Below are 15,497 nucleotides of genomic sequence, written 5' to 3' on the forward strand. Positions count from 1 at the left end.
TTCAGAGCCCATTTCACAAAAACCACACTGAACTATATGTGAGTAATATGTTTTAAAATCTTATACCTGGAAAGTGTATTATAATTAGCAATCACTTTTACATTTGATACTAATAACACATTTATGAGGTAGATATGATATTGTTAAATAAATATGATATTGTTTAATTTATGTATATACATTATATATTATATATATATATTATATATATATATGTGCACAAATATATATTTGGTCTACTTCCCCTTTCCCTAAAATGATTTGTTTTTCTGGATGCTAATGAATTGATCAATGGCTGGCATCCTCTAGGTAGCTTCAGGATGGGGGCTAGTTACTAGAAAGACCAAAGCATAATAAAAGGGTTGAGACTTTCAGCCCTATCTCTCAAACTCTAGGGAAGAAGTCTTGAAGGCTAAGTTGATCACCAATGGCAAATGATATAATCAATCATGCCTACATAATGAAGCTTCCATAAAAACCCAAAAGAACTAGGTGTAGGGAGCTTCTGGGTAGCTGAACACATGGAGGTCTTGGAGAGGGAGTGTGTCAGGAGATAGGATATGGAAGCTCTGTGTTCCTTCCCACATGCATGCTTTTCATTTGTATCCTTTGTAATATCCTTTATAATAAACAAGTGAGTTTTTCCCTAGTTCTGTGAGCTACTGTAGTAAATTAATCGAATCCATAGAGGGAGTTGAAGGAACCCCGATTTGTAATTGGTTGGTCAGAAGTATAGGTAAAATAACTTGGAGTTTGTGATTGTCATCTGAAGTGGGAAGCAGTCTTGTGGGATTGAGCCACCAATCTGTGGAATCTCCAGGTAGATAGTTTCAAAACTGAATTAGAAGACACCCAGCTGGTATCCACTGCAGAAGTGATTGCTTGTTTGGCATAGGGGGAGAACCCCACATATCTATGATCATAGAAGTATTCTGTCTTATGAGTAAGAAAAAACTGAAGTTTGTTCTCAGTATCTTCAGTAGAACTTTTTCAATACCCTCAAGACAGCTAAGTCAAAAGGGAAATTACTTTTTTATTACCATTAATGTATGCAACAGACATTCCTGATCCTTACTCTATCCATTAGTCCAGTCATTAATATGAGTTTCATTTTATACTTTACTTCTATATTTATTTATTTGAATTTTTAAAGAATAAATTATTTGTATAATAGGAAGCAATGAAGATTTTTTAACTTTGTTGGAACTTAATTAGATTCAAAGGGGATATCTTTTCTACTCCCCAAAGCCATCATCATAAATGAATTTTTACTATTAAACATAAAATATCTATACTACAGAGTGAAACAAAAGGCTGTTAGAAATGAAATTAAGGATTCTCTGAGCCAGTTTGGTGCTAAGAATAAGTAATCAAGTCTTATTACCCCATCAACCAATGTTAGAAGGATAGAAGAATCATGAGGCTTGCAGAATACAGTATCAATCCTTTGACTTTTCAAGTGTATAACTGGGTAATATTATTAATCAGACATACTTATATTTATTAACTAATAAAATAGGTTAGTATTAACATCTCTTCATAAAGGAAAAATAAAATGATTAGAGATACAGATCATGAATGCATAAGTGAATTTTCAGAGAAGGAAAATAAACTTTCTTAAGAATGATTGATAACCCTCTATGAAGTAGACAAGGGTAGTCAACATCTACTTTGTAGTTAGATGTGATTTGTCAGGGGTTGGGTGACAGTATCATTTACACACATTCATTTTAGTACAACTGCATCAGAGTGGGCTGCCTCAAAATACCATATATCTGTGAAATGTGGAAGACAGATATTGTAGAAGCATATACTAACAGCAGTGTGTGTGTGTGTGTGTGTGTGTGTGTGTATGTGTGTTTTAAATTCAGATTTCAATAATCAGAGCCAACTAGATGACCCCACTTAACACCCATTCCCTCTTCACAGAAACTTTATTCAAAATGATACTGCTAATGATATTAGTGAATTATTGATCTAATATTTTATCAGATTGTTTGGAAACTCATGTGTTTCTAATTGAATTTTCATTGATTATTGAGGAATGGCATTAAAATAAATAAGGATTGGATCCGAAAGCTCTGCACACAGCGCACAATATAAATGTAAATAAAATGTAAATTATTTTAAAGAGTTTTCAAGGCTGATTTTCAGCTTTTTGCATACCACTTCCCCCATAATAATTCAAAGATTCCTTTTAAAGTCACATACAAGCTAACATTTCTCAAATGGGTTTAGATTTTTCAATCTAGAAGATTTATTAGGTGGACAGATACAGAACAATTGAAAATTTCTTTAGCAGTATAATGTAGTGCATAGGAGCTTAGATTTCAAAGGGAATCTCCTCATTTTCAAATCCAGATCCACCATTTGCTAGTTATACAACTTTGGAAAGTTTAGATCATGCTTCAGTTTCTCACCTTTATATCCTTATAAAGTTGTGAGAGTGAGGTAATTCATGTAAAGCATGACATGAATACACAGCACATAGTGACAAGTAAATCATTACCCTTTATTCACTTAGCAGAAAAAAACAAAACCAAAAATGGCTGAACAGCCACACAATAGTGGTGGTATGCCAGGTCCTGTAATGAATATACTCATCATCAAGTATCTTGCCCCTTTCCTGAAGGCACCCTCAGTGAGTATTTTGGAGTTTAATGATGCTGGAGTACCTGGCAAGGCAAAAAATCTGGTGGGTAAGGATTGGAATTTCAAGTAGTAAAAATTAAGCACTGAATACATTTAAATTTTATTTTGTCAGGTAAGACACATTTTAGGATGTATAGCTCCCTTAACAATAAGATATTAAAGAGGCACTCAAACTTAGTGTTTCCTAGGGCATAAATAAAATCACGGTAAAGTCATTTGTAAGAATGCAAAACAATGAATATAAATGCCAAAATGCAAAGCATTTGTGGAATGGCTAGATTTTCTTGGCCATTCCTACTCCAAATGGCCCATATTTCCAGACAGAAATTCTATCATTTGAATAAACCTCTTTCAATACATGTTAGAAAAGCATACTATGACTGGAGCAGGATAAACAGGTATACAAATTAGAGTTTTAGGAGGAGATCCCATAGCAATCTCCTTTATCTGCAATTATCTACTGGGTTTTGCAAAGAATGCAAATTTATCTCAGAAAATTAGTATGTCCCTAGGCTAATACCCCTTATTTGGGACTGGAATTTTGGAGTGATAGTACTTAAGCTTGTTAACATATGAGCCATGAGGAAGCCACTTTCATGTGACATTTGTGATGTTTTTCTCCAGTAAGTTTTGGCATAGGCATGTCTTTGTCTTCAAATTTCCAATCCCATGAGCTCTTACCCTGAAATTCTGCATTTATTCTCAATCCAGACTCTTTTACCTACTGGGAAGACTTATAGCTATCTCTGTGGCAAGGCGCATCGGCCTCTCCTGGCATCCAAACCTGCCAAGTGAATCCGCCCCCAGGGGCGTGTCAGCACCATTTCCTGGAGCAATCTCACAGGGTGGCTCCACATTCCATTTGAGCTCAAATACTTTGCTGACTGCTGTGCAGCTGCCAGACCTCCTCCCGCTGCTGCTCTGGTAATTTATCTCTCCCTGGCACCACTATAGGCAGAGGTGGTTGATAAATGGCTTCAATACATGTGCCTGCTTGTCTGTATTTTTTTCATTGTCTTTCTGTGTTTATTCCTTAGGGAGAGCATTTGGGGAATCCCTTTCAGACCACTAAGAAAATGATGAACTCAAGCTATTGGAATGAGACCACCAGCAGCAGCAGCAGCTGTGGGACCCAGCAGCCCCCAGAGGTGCTGCAGTGCCAGCCCCAGCATTACCACTGCTACCATCAGTCAAGCCAAACCCAGCAGCCTCCTGAAAAAAATGTAGTGTATGAGCGAGTGAGGACCTACAGTGGACCCATGAACAAGGTGGTGCAGGCCTTGGACTCCCTGGGCTCACGGGAAGTGCTCTCCCCTCTCAAAACTGCCTCCTCCTACCAAAACTTAGTTTGGAGCGACCATTCCCAGGTAACAAAGTTCTTCCAGGATTGTAGAAAACAGAAGTCTCAAACTTCATTTTTCCTTTCTGCTTCTTTGCCTTGATTCTATAGAATATCCCTGGTGGATTGCAGTTATATATGTGTGGGAAATTCTCTTGGCTGTTTTTTTTTTTCATTTACTAGTACCTGTGGTTGTTTATCAGTCCCAGTGATTTTCATAATCTAACCAGAGCATAGGAACGCTCATTTTCTGTTAGAGCTGATTGGAATATCTGATTTGAGTGAGATATACTTTTGTGTCTACCACAAAGCAGTCCTTAAGCTGAATATAGTAGTGTATTTTTTTAAAACAGCTTCCCACTGATTCACTTCACATCAGAAGCAAGCAGGTCTTTTTGTACTGAATAGAATGGTACTGACTAGAGTGGCATGTATGGAGTGACAAGCAATTATTTGTGTTCAACTAATAGTATGCTGCTCCAGGATAATTGACAGGTGCAAATATCTGTTAGAATCATCATATAGGTTTCATCTGAAAATGACACATTGATTCTTGTACAGACTAGGTGGATAATTTATGGAATATTGGTAGAAGGAATACTGAAAGAGGAAATATAAGCCTGAGGAGGGCAAGGGGTAAGCAATTATTAATGAAAGCTAGAAAAGATGAATTCAAAGTAACCCTTGAAAATAAAACAAAATTTTTCTAAGAGTTATTTTTTAGCATCAATATCTATACTAGTAATCTTGCTAATACTTGAAAAGTAACAGTGCAAGATTATATAAAATGAACAGCTTTATGTTTGTTTTGATTCTCTGACTCCTTTTACATTAAACTTGCATATATTTATGCTTTCTGGAAACCTCCATCCAAACTGAAATTGTATTTTCAAGATACAATTTGTACTGTGAATATTACAGAAGCAACCATTGAAATGGTACCCCATCTTACATTATCATATCAGTTGTGAATAGTATGAATTGTTTTCCCAAAACCCAGAACTTAAGTAGGACATGAAGTCCCATTTCTAAATTGTATAGTAAAACTATTGTAAAGAATTTTTCAAAACTGTAGATAATCCTCAAACTCCAAATGATACAATTGTACTCTTTTAGTTAACACTTAGCTTAATTTCAGGGAAAACACACACACACACACACACACACACAAATTCTGGGATTTTGTGCCAAAAATTCTTGATTGAGAAAAAAACTCCATCTGTATTGAGGTCAAAAAGAAGAAAAATATAAAGGTAAGAATACTAATTTGTGTAAGTCATAATAATAATGCCATGTATAGTCCAACATTCAGCATTAAGATGCTAATGCACAGCAATGTGGCTGTCATCTTTGTTCCATTGTGGCTCAAAAACAATGAAGATTAAAAAATCCAGATCACTAATATCATAGGAATACTAAAGTCATTCTACTTGTTATAGAGTTATTTTAATCCATTTAGTATCTTCGTGTGTGAACTTGCTAGTAAAAAGTAAATAAATACACATTTTAAAGGTGAAATATAACAAATTGCAAATATTCACTATAGAATAATTTTTAGAATCATGTATTATTGTTTGTTCCTTGGTTCAACTTTCCCTTTTAATAATACCAGGACCAAGCCAGCCAAATTTTATAAGACTTTCCTTCTTTACTTGCTATTTGCCAGAGTGATCTTTACACGATTGTCTCCGTTCTAAAATATTATTCCCCATAGAAAAGTATGTAAAGATCCTTAGGGACAGAAAGTATGGCCAAAAAAGGGGCTAATATAAGAGACTGGATTGAAGGGTGTTGTGAAGTCTGAAGTTATTTATGATAAGAAAGAAAGAAAAGGAATGGATGAGTGCAGATGAGAAAGGTGAATTTCAAGCTATGTGGTAAAGGAAAAAAAATTTATTCCCTTGTTAGGACAAGAAAATAGTAAACTTAACCACTAAATTTCAAACTGAGTTGAATGTCAAACCCAGTATAAGGGAATAAGGCACAACAACTTTTACATAATTGCTATAAAGAATGTGACTAGAAACCTTTTCTGTTTTTTTATTTCCCTTTCTATCTGCTTATTGATTCAGTGGGGTGGCATTGTGGCATTATGTAAAGTAATACCTAAATTTAATCTGAAGATGCCTTCATGCTGACAAAATGGATAGAGATATGACAGCAGCATTATTATGCACCGTGACAGGCACAAGTAAGCAGTACATGTTACTCAAAAACCTTCTGTTTGAAATTTTCTCTCTTTAACATGCCATGCTTCAGATGAACTGACTTATGTAGCAGTTATTCTGATGCCAGAGTTCATGACCCTGGCAGCTAGAAAAATGAGCATTGCATTCAATTGCTAGTTATCAAGAATTCAATTAAATTTTTACTTTACTTTTAGCATTTTGGTGTTTGGATGACATTCAGAGAATTCATGAGATTTTAAAATAAATATTGTCAATAGTAAAATATGTTCTCTTTGAGAAACTGAAATTGATGCCACTCTGCTTTGCTTCCTGAATCTTAATTTTAGCTCATGTAGTAGACATTTTAGATTTAAACAAATGCTTTTTGAAACAATTTACTATTTTCTATTTCTGACCTTTTAGAACATGTTTTTCCTTATCACTCTTTTGTGCACTAAAATGGTATTTATGGACAAAAGTATATTTAAAATTTCTCTAGCTACATGATGTTTTGTTTCTTGACTATAAATCAGATATATTTTAAGGTTTGCTCAGTTATGTTTTTTTCTGACTGATAGGGTATTTGTCAGAGAAAATTAAATGTGGAGACCAGTTGCTTCTAAGTTGTGTGAATTAATGATAGAATTAAAATTACTGTTTATCCAAATGAACAAGTATTATCAAACACAGATGTAATCAAAGTCATATATGAATTTCAGAACCCATGTGGTCTTGTAAATAATTGAATAGTGCTCCAGAAGTTACTTAAAACAAGAAATATCCTTAGAACTCAATCTTTAGTACTTAGCCTATCCAATGAAATACTACCTTAATTGAACAGTATTGACATGAATTACTCATTGGACTTACATTTTTTTCCTTCTACTAATTTAGGCTTTCATACAGTTCAAGATATTTTCCATGAATGCTAAGGACTCTGTTTTGAGAAAGAGAAAAGGATCAAAATAAAACACTTTTAATTCCAGGCTTTCACCGAACAAATACATGCTTATTAAGTGCCTATTTTGTAGGAAGCACTGTGATTTTCAGAATAAATACCATTTGCTTGTCCAAGAAGAGTCCACTTTGAGGATAAACACATAAAGCCTAGTCTGTAGATAATCCATACACCTATTTCATATCATGGCTATAGTATTTATTGATAAATTGTCTTTTACTTATTTGATAAAATACTGGTTTCTTAATGTATGTATTATCAAGTTTACTCTTATTTTGAATTTGAAACTTGTAACCAAATCTAACTCTCCTGAGCAGTCTAGGGAAAAATACGTTTTTAAAATGGCCTTTGCTTTTAATAATTATTCAGCTGGGGCTGTGTTTGTTTACACGATTATTTTTTTTTGTCTTTGGTTGCAAAGATTGTGGATTGCTCCCCTACTGTGTTAGAATTTTCAGAAAATTTTCCTGTTCTGGAGGAGGTGTGTGTTGCTTTGATAAATTGTTGTTCAAGGGTGTGGTCACTAAAGTAAATGATTGTTCAGGGAAGTAAGCTGGCTGAAAACAGAATGAGGTCATAGTGTAAAGGAGCTGGTGTTTTCAGTTTTGGTTATCACTTTTGTGCTTGCATGAAATGAAGTGAAATGAAGCTGTAGAAATTGTGAGTGCAACTAATTGCTGGGTGAAAGTGCCCATGGCAATTGTTTCTTCTTTAAGGGAGGTCTGATAAATTCCCAGGCCTGTTGGTTCCATCAAAGGTACTCACAAACTCTTTTTGTGGGAAGGCAAGGAAGGGCAGGGAGTGCCACAAGAGAAAGAAAGGGCAACTTTTCTTCAATTGTTCTGGTGGAAATTTTTTTTCTTGACAACTCATTTTGAAACAACTGGGAGATTTGCCATGCTATTAAACTCATTTGAAAGTCATAACCTTTTTGAATAGATATATTTGAGCCAATTTTTTATTCATACCAGGAGGTAGCCTAACAGAGGTACTATTTTGACTTCCAATGGATCATACATTCTTATAATAGTTAAAGCCCGAAAATATGAACTCCAAAAGGACTCTATATTTTATTTCTTCTCTATCTACGACGTTCCTTCCAAAATGAAGAGAAAATACACAGGAATAAATTTCTTAAATGAGAGATTTGGGAGAGGAAAAAGAAGGGAGGGGAAATAGTTCTATTACTAGTATGATCTATTACTTTCTTCACATGACAAGAGAACAGGTCCTGTACCAGAGGAAGGGGGGAGGATGTGGAGAAAGGGTGTAGGAGGGTGAATATACTTCAAATACTGTGTACACATGTACATAAATGGAAAAATGAACCTGTTGAAACTACTCTAGGCATCAGGGGAGGGGGAGATAAAAGAGAATGATGGAGGGGAGTGAATTCAAGTATTATATATTTGATATAAGAACTTTTGTAGATACTATAAGGTACCCTCACCTAGCACAACAATAAAAAAAGAGAATCATAGAATCTACCCTAAATGAAGGATATATTTATTTCATCTAAAGATAGAAAATTGTAATTTGCATGTTTCTTGCTGTATAAAGTTCAGAATAACATCTCAACAATAATTCACTTAAGGCAAGTGTTTAACCATGTTACTGACTTTGAGAGGTTCTAAACAAAAACATTTCCCATAGTATTCAGGGACTTTATTCAAATGGCTGTTTGCCTTGGTAAATTCTGTCAGCATAAATGTCAGGTAGCTTTTACAGATATTGCCTCTTTTGAAACTGCTTAGTGTAGCTTGACCCTAACTCATTATTATTATTTTCAGTGATCCTTATAGTCATTGGGACTGACAGTAGTATCCACAGGCTCTCATGGTTTTCCTTCTTGAAACAGTATATGACATTAGTTTTTAAGTAAAGATTTAAAATTCAGAATAAACAACATGAAAAATTTCCATGTTCATTTCAACATGTTTCCAAATATTTACAGAACAAAGTCCTGAACTATGCTTATAATGTCCTCTGTTAACTAATTCTCACCAGACTCTCCTGTATGTATTGCATAAAGTTCTTGAGCTCATTGACCAGAGCTATTAATAGGAAAATAAGAGCCAATAGGTATTGCTTAAGAAGATGCAGATGTTGCAGCTTAAGGAGCAGTAACAGAGAAAATGCCCATAAAAATAGGTCTGTATGGAATGTCTTAGGGAAAGCTGAAGATAAATGTTCAGTGATAAAATGAACCCTGGCAGAACAAAATTATGAAGCAGTCTAGTTGTATGCTTGGATTTAAAACTTCTTGTGTTTAATTCTTGGTGCAGACATTTGTTATATGTGACATTTGTCTCATCTGTAAAATGTGATTATATAAGGTGGAAAGCACAGAGCACAGTGCCTGACACAAAGTGTTAAGTTCTGTATCACCTTGAATAAGTCACTTAACTTGTCAGGACCCCAGTTTTCTCATTTGTAGGGAGGGAAACAATGACTTCATTTAGGATTCTTGTAAATACTGAATAAGATAACCTGTGAAGGTGTCCAGGACAAAGTGTGGAATGGAATTAGTGCTCAATAATTTTCTTTATTTTATATTTGATTTCTAAAAGTATAGACCAACAAAAGCCCCTTCCTATGCAGGCAAGAAAATAATCTAAATGAATACATTGCAAACATTAGGTAAACCCACATGCTTGAAATGCTTATTAGGGCTCCACTAGCTAAGAAGGACTAAGGACAGAAAGCATTAAAGCAATTTTTAAAAATATGTTGCGTATTATCAAAAGGCTGAATCAGTAGGAACATATTTGTAATGTTTACCATCATAAGTATCCTATAAAAAGAGTAATTTGGAAGTTCTTAAAGTTCTCCTGTAAAGTCTTTAAAGTTGAACGTCAATATTTGAGAGGGTTTTTTTTAATTTGTTGTATTTTTCTTTTTCCTTTTATAAATGTAAAATAACACCAATCATCAAAGCTTGCTTGCTTACCTAATGTTTTCTCAGGAGATATACTTTCAATAAGATAGTCACTAACCTTATGTGACTATTTACATTTAAATTTAAATGAATTAAAATTACATATTCAGTTCTGCAGTCACTAGTCTCACTTTAAGTGCTCAAAAACCACATGTACCTAGTGACTATTTCAATAAAAGAATTAAACTCAAAAACCTGTCAAAGAAGGAATGAATGAAGATTTATGTATGTATACATATATCTTTTCTTCTATCAATACAATTGTTTTTGCAGAAGCTCACTGTTTCACAGAGAAAATGATTAAGAACAGGAGGAAAATGAAAAGTACCACCCTCCTTAAGCATAAGACATCTTCTTTTGTTTTGTTTTGTTTTGTTTCAAGAGGAGGTTTCTCTATGTTGCCCAGACTGGCCTCAAACTCCTGGACTCAAACAATCCTCCTTTCTCAGCCTCCTGTATAGCGGGGACTACAAGCATGGGCCACTGTGCCCAGGCTTTCTTCCATTCTTACGGGCACATAATCTGGGTTTCATATCCTCCCTGTAACTGCCTCTTACTTTCTGTACCCTAATGATTTAATTTTGAGCTTTAATAAGTAAAGTTCAATATGATTCCCAGTTTTATAGATGAGGTAGAGGAGGCATAGAGATGTTATGTAAATTGCCCTAGTTCATACAACTAGTGTATGGTAGACCTGGAATTTAAATCCAGCAGTCTAGCTCTAGGTTTGTGCCTATAATCACCAAGCTATATTGTATATTCCTGGCCTACACATTTGACTCTTATTTACATTATAAAATATCTGCTGTATGATTCATTGTTAGAGGTCATGATCATTGTCTTGTATGTGCTCTCATTATGAATCACCTAAAATCCTTTGGGACATAAACTGGGATATAAATAAATTACGTAGATGAACACAAATAAATAATGTAAATTGACTAATTTTTAGTTATTTAAAGAGTTCAAATGCTTTGCAAGAATTTTGATGGAAATATTATGAAGAAATTAAATCAGCTTTTACCTTAATGTGAAATTTATGATCTCAACAACAAAATGACAGCTGGGTGCTGGTGGTTCATGTCTGTCATCCTAGCTACTCAGGAGGCAGAGATCAAGAGGATTGCCATTCAAAGCCAGTCCCAGGGAAATAGTTCGGGTAATCCTATCTTGAAAAAACCATCACAAAAAAGGGCTAGTAGAGTGGCTCAAGTGGTAGAGTGCCTGCCTAACAAACGTGAGTTCCTGAGTTTAAACCCCTGTACCAAAACAACAACAAAAACAAACAAAAAATAATGACATTTGATTTGAAATTTATGATCAGGTTCCAAAGGTATTTTCAAACTTCTTACCTTGATGTTGTTAAAGGGCCCCTTTAGGACATTTCTATCCTACTTTTATTCTACCTCCCATTATCTACGTTTTTCCTCTTTATCTTCTCACATGCTGTACTGATGTTTCTTGAACAAACAGAGAAGTTTGCCCTTCTCCCAACTTGGACTTTTATTCATTCCATTTGAGGCCTGTAAATATCCACCCTTCCCTCACAACTCTATTGGAATACCACCCTTACTCAAAAATCCACCTGAAAATTGGTTTAAGTTTTTCTCAACCCTGAATCTTCTTACCTTCTCTTTACCCATCTCTATGCTAGATGTGGTCTCCTTTTAGAACTAATATCACTTTACACTATTTAACCATGAAATTACATATTGAGTAGTATAATTCTTCTGTGGTCCTTGTTCTCCACCACCTTTGACTGCATACTTTCTTGAGGGTTGACACTTTTTAAAAAAATCAAGACTCAAAGACAAATAAAAATAAGTGTTTGGGGAAGAAGAATGAAACTGAAAATTATAAGTTTCTCTCTCTCTCTCTCTCTCTCTCTCCCTCTCTCTCTGTCTCTTCCTCTCTCACCCACCCTCTCCTTTAACCTCCTCTTCCTCTCTGTTTTTCCCTTCATTTTTGTGATTGTGACTTCGAAAAATGCCTGACAAAGGCTTCCAGTAGTGGTTTTAGTAAAGATGTGTGTCTTAACTGGGACTATTTGAGGCTTTCACTCTTCATGTCCTCTCTTTGAACTGAAAATGGAAAGACACAGATTGACTCTTTTAAAAAGTGAACAACACATAAACATAAGGAAGCTATTTAATGAGTCAATTAGTTCTCTATTCTAGTTCTTGGACCTGATTAAGCATCTGGATTTGACTGTTTCTATTTGGTTTGTACTTTTTTCCTGTGAGCAAATATTTATCTTACTTATTATGGCAAATGTTTTTAAAACTTTTTTAATTGTTGTGCTGAGTGGGAGTACATTGCAGCATTAACAAAGGGTCTTACAATGTATCAAATATATCATATTTGAATTCACACCCTCCACTGCTCTCTCTTTCATCCCCCCTCCCTGGATTCCTGGAACAGTTACAACAGGTATCATTTTTGCATTTACTTACATGTGTGTACCTTATTTGCACTGTATTCATCCTCCTACCCTTTTCCCCCTCTCACTTGTACCAATCCCCCACCTCATCCCCTGCTGGGGCAGAACCTGTTCTGCCCTCTTGTTCTCCAATTTTGTAGAAGAAAACACATAAAAGGCAATAAGAGAAGCATGGCATTTTTGCTAGTTTGAGATAAAGATACAGGGAGATTCCTCATGCTCTTTTCATGCATATATATACTACAATCTTAAAGGGGTAACTACTTTGCTCTGTCATCACATCACTTCCCTGGATTCTTATTGTGATACTTCCTTTAATCAAATAATCTCAAAACTGTTGATTAGTTTGCTTATAGATATACTCCTTCATCTCCCCTGCTGGTGAAATTTTGTCTAGGTGATAGTTTCATTTATTAAATTTCATTCAGCTACCCTCTAATGGTTTAACCTATTTGATATGTGTCCAGACATTTCCTCATAAAAACTACTTATACTGCTCAGTATTCATCCACACACCAATACACGTTTAGAACTTTCTAAGGAAAGATTTTATCTCAAGCATAGTATTTACTCATTTGTCTTCTAACACAAACTTCAGCTTGGATGCATAGGTTTCAGCCTAGAATAATTTTAAAATCTTCATAAACTTAGTTACACCTAAGAACATCTTCTCCAGAAATGTTATGTAAATTCCCTACAAATATCTCATATCCCTATGCTCATAAAACCTTCAGAAATACTCAGTTTCTATAAATTTCTTAGTGTAATTTTCAGGCCTGTCATGATCTGGCTCCTATCGATCTTAGTTTATTGAAACTCTCTTCCAATGTCCTGTGTTTTAGTCAAAATGTAAGCCATTGTTTTCTAAATATAAACCCTAATTTTTCACAACTATGTTCTTTGCTAAAGTTGCCCTTATGCCTAAAATGACTCATTGCCATTCTCACAAATATAGACATGCTGAAATTATACCAATTTTGAAGACTTTCCTCAAGTTTAACCTTGTTATCAAATGTCTGATTGTCCTACATTAAATTTATCTTTTAGCCCTCAAATTCCCATAATAAAGTCTTTATGGCTCTTATTTGGTCTACTTAAATCTTATTTGTAATAGCTTTTACCCCATTACATGATTATAATTTTGGTGACAGTATACATTATATTCTATCCACCCTTCATATATCTCTACAGTATTACAAAACAAGGAGTGAACAAAGTACAAGTTAACTTTGATAATGTATCTAGTAAAAATAATTCCTTATATAGTGTTTTTAAAAACTCTTTTGTATTATGTGTGCATTAGATAAATTCTATAGTATACAAATAAAGACAACATTCATTGTATATTTTTTGTCCATTATACAAATGAAGAAACCAATATTCAAATAGCTCAAAAAATTACTCAAATTAGAACAGACAGTTTAATAAATATGCTGAGTTTAGAAGTCAGTGCCTAATATTTCCATTACTTTGGCTGTCTCCTTTCATTGACTTTAGAGAGATACTTAGGTGTTTTCAGTTTAAACAGGTTTATATATTTTTATTTCAAAAAATTATTTGATAACTCCCTTTACTATATTTTTTTCATCCTAGAAAACATGAAAAGTATATTGGAAGACAAAAATAGTGTCCATTCTGACATTCATGATGTTTTACTGAAATTATTCTATAATTCAGAATATATCCTAAGTTTTAGGGTTTTCCTTGTGCTTAAAGGAGAACAGCATCTTTCTGGCTTCTGATTTTCCTTCTTTCTCCATTGTTCTGTGTCACTCAAAAGCACTCTTACTATGTAAGTAACTGAGAAATTTGAACCATTTACATTTTAACTGATTTAACTCTGAAAAACATAGCTATTTTAACAGTTGGAAATAAGATACATTTCTGTGAATAGTGAATTCCCTAGGGAAACCAGAGTTTCCCAGCTATGATTTAGTATGTGGTAAGTTTCAGCAATTATCTCAAGTGATGTAGTAAAATTATCTCAAAAAGCAAACTGATTTTAATTCACTCTGATCTTAAAATTGTCAATGCCATATGTACTTCATAAAAAGTAAATGGGGAAGAGGAAGGAGAGTGCCATTATAATTTGCCAAAATTGAAAATCATTACCTGAGGCAGCACAGGAAAAACAGACCTGGATTATATACCAGGCCTAAGCCCACATAATGATGTGTAAAATTATTTTTCAACAGAACTCTATCTAATGCAAGTTGCTGACAAGGTAATATTTAGGTAGTTAATAGTTCTGAGCCACAGGAATAAATGACTCAATAATGTGCTGCATGTTTTATCAGAAAAAGTAGGGTCTTCCTGAAAAGATGAAGGGCTTATATGATGTAAGTATTGAATAAAAATTCAATATTTTATTGAATTTAGAAGCCTATGACTTTGTGACTACACTCTGTAAATATGTCGTGTATTCTGTAAAAAACCTCTATTGAATTAAAGAAGCTTAGATTATTTAATCAGGGCTGTTCTCTCACATAGTCACTTTTGGATGAGTCTCTTATTTTCAGACACCCAAAAGTTACTTTTGGCAGAAAATAATAAAAAAGGCAAATATATAGTCTCTTATTATTAGAACTAGTTAAACTTAAGCATATAATTAGGTTCCACAATTCAAAAAACAGAAAATATGGAGGCAAGCCAGACATGTGGCACAGTGTTGTGATTATGACTATGAATTCTGGAGGCATGCTACCTGAGTTGGAATTCCATCACCTAGTATTAGCTGTGCATATAGTTAATTAACCCATATATGTTTAACATTACTCATTTATATAGTAGGGTTGTGATTGATGGTACTTTCCTTATGGAGTTGTTCATAATATTGAACAATACAATTTGTCTAACATGTTTGGCATAAGAAACTCTTAATATGTATTAGTTGTCATCATCATTAAAGGAAAATGAGACTGATAAGTTTAAATGATTTGAAAATTTTTTGTCTATATGGAAAAATAAGTTAGAAATGATAATCAGAGTATGTCAGAAATAGA

At 34.2% G+C, this 15,497-nt stretch overlaps 1 protein-coding gene across 5 annotated transcripts in view; it reads left to right on the plus strand.

Moving 5' to 3' along the window:
* The first annotated feature begins 3,488 nt into the window (after nucleotides 1–3,488).
* The window catches only part of Pof1b (POF1B actin binding protein), an 80,922-nt gene continuing 68,913 nt past the window's right edge, over nucleotides 3,489–15,497 (plus strand). For all 5 annotated transcript variants that reach the window (XM_074063332.1, XM_074063333.1, XM_074063334.1 and 2 more), the window contains exons 1-2: nucleotides 3,489–3,576; nucleotides 3,690–4,019. In XM_074063332.1, coding sequence (XP_073919433.1) covers nucleotides 3,729–4,019 — 291 coding nt within the window. In that variant the 5' untranslated portion in view covers nucleotides 3,489–3,576; nucleotides 3,690–3,728. The remainder of the gene's footprint in view (nucleotides 3,577–3,689; nucleotides 4,020–15,497) is intronic.

Source organism: Castor canadensis, chromosome X (genome assembly GCF_047511655.1).
Source record: "Castor canadensis chromosome X, mCasCan1.hap1v2, whole genome shotgun sequence".
In the NCBI taxonomy this organism is placed as follows: Eukaryota; Metazoa; Chordata; class Mammalia; order Rodentia; family Castoridae; genus Castor; species Castor canadensis.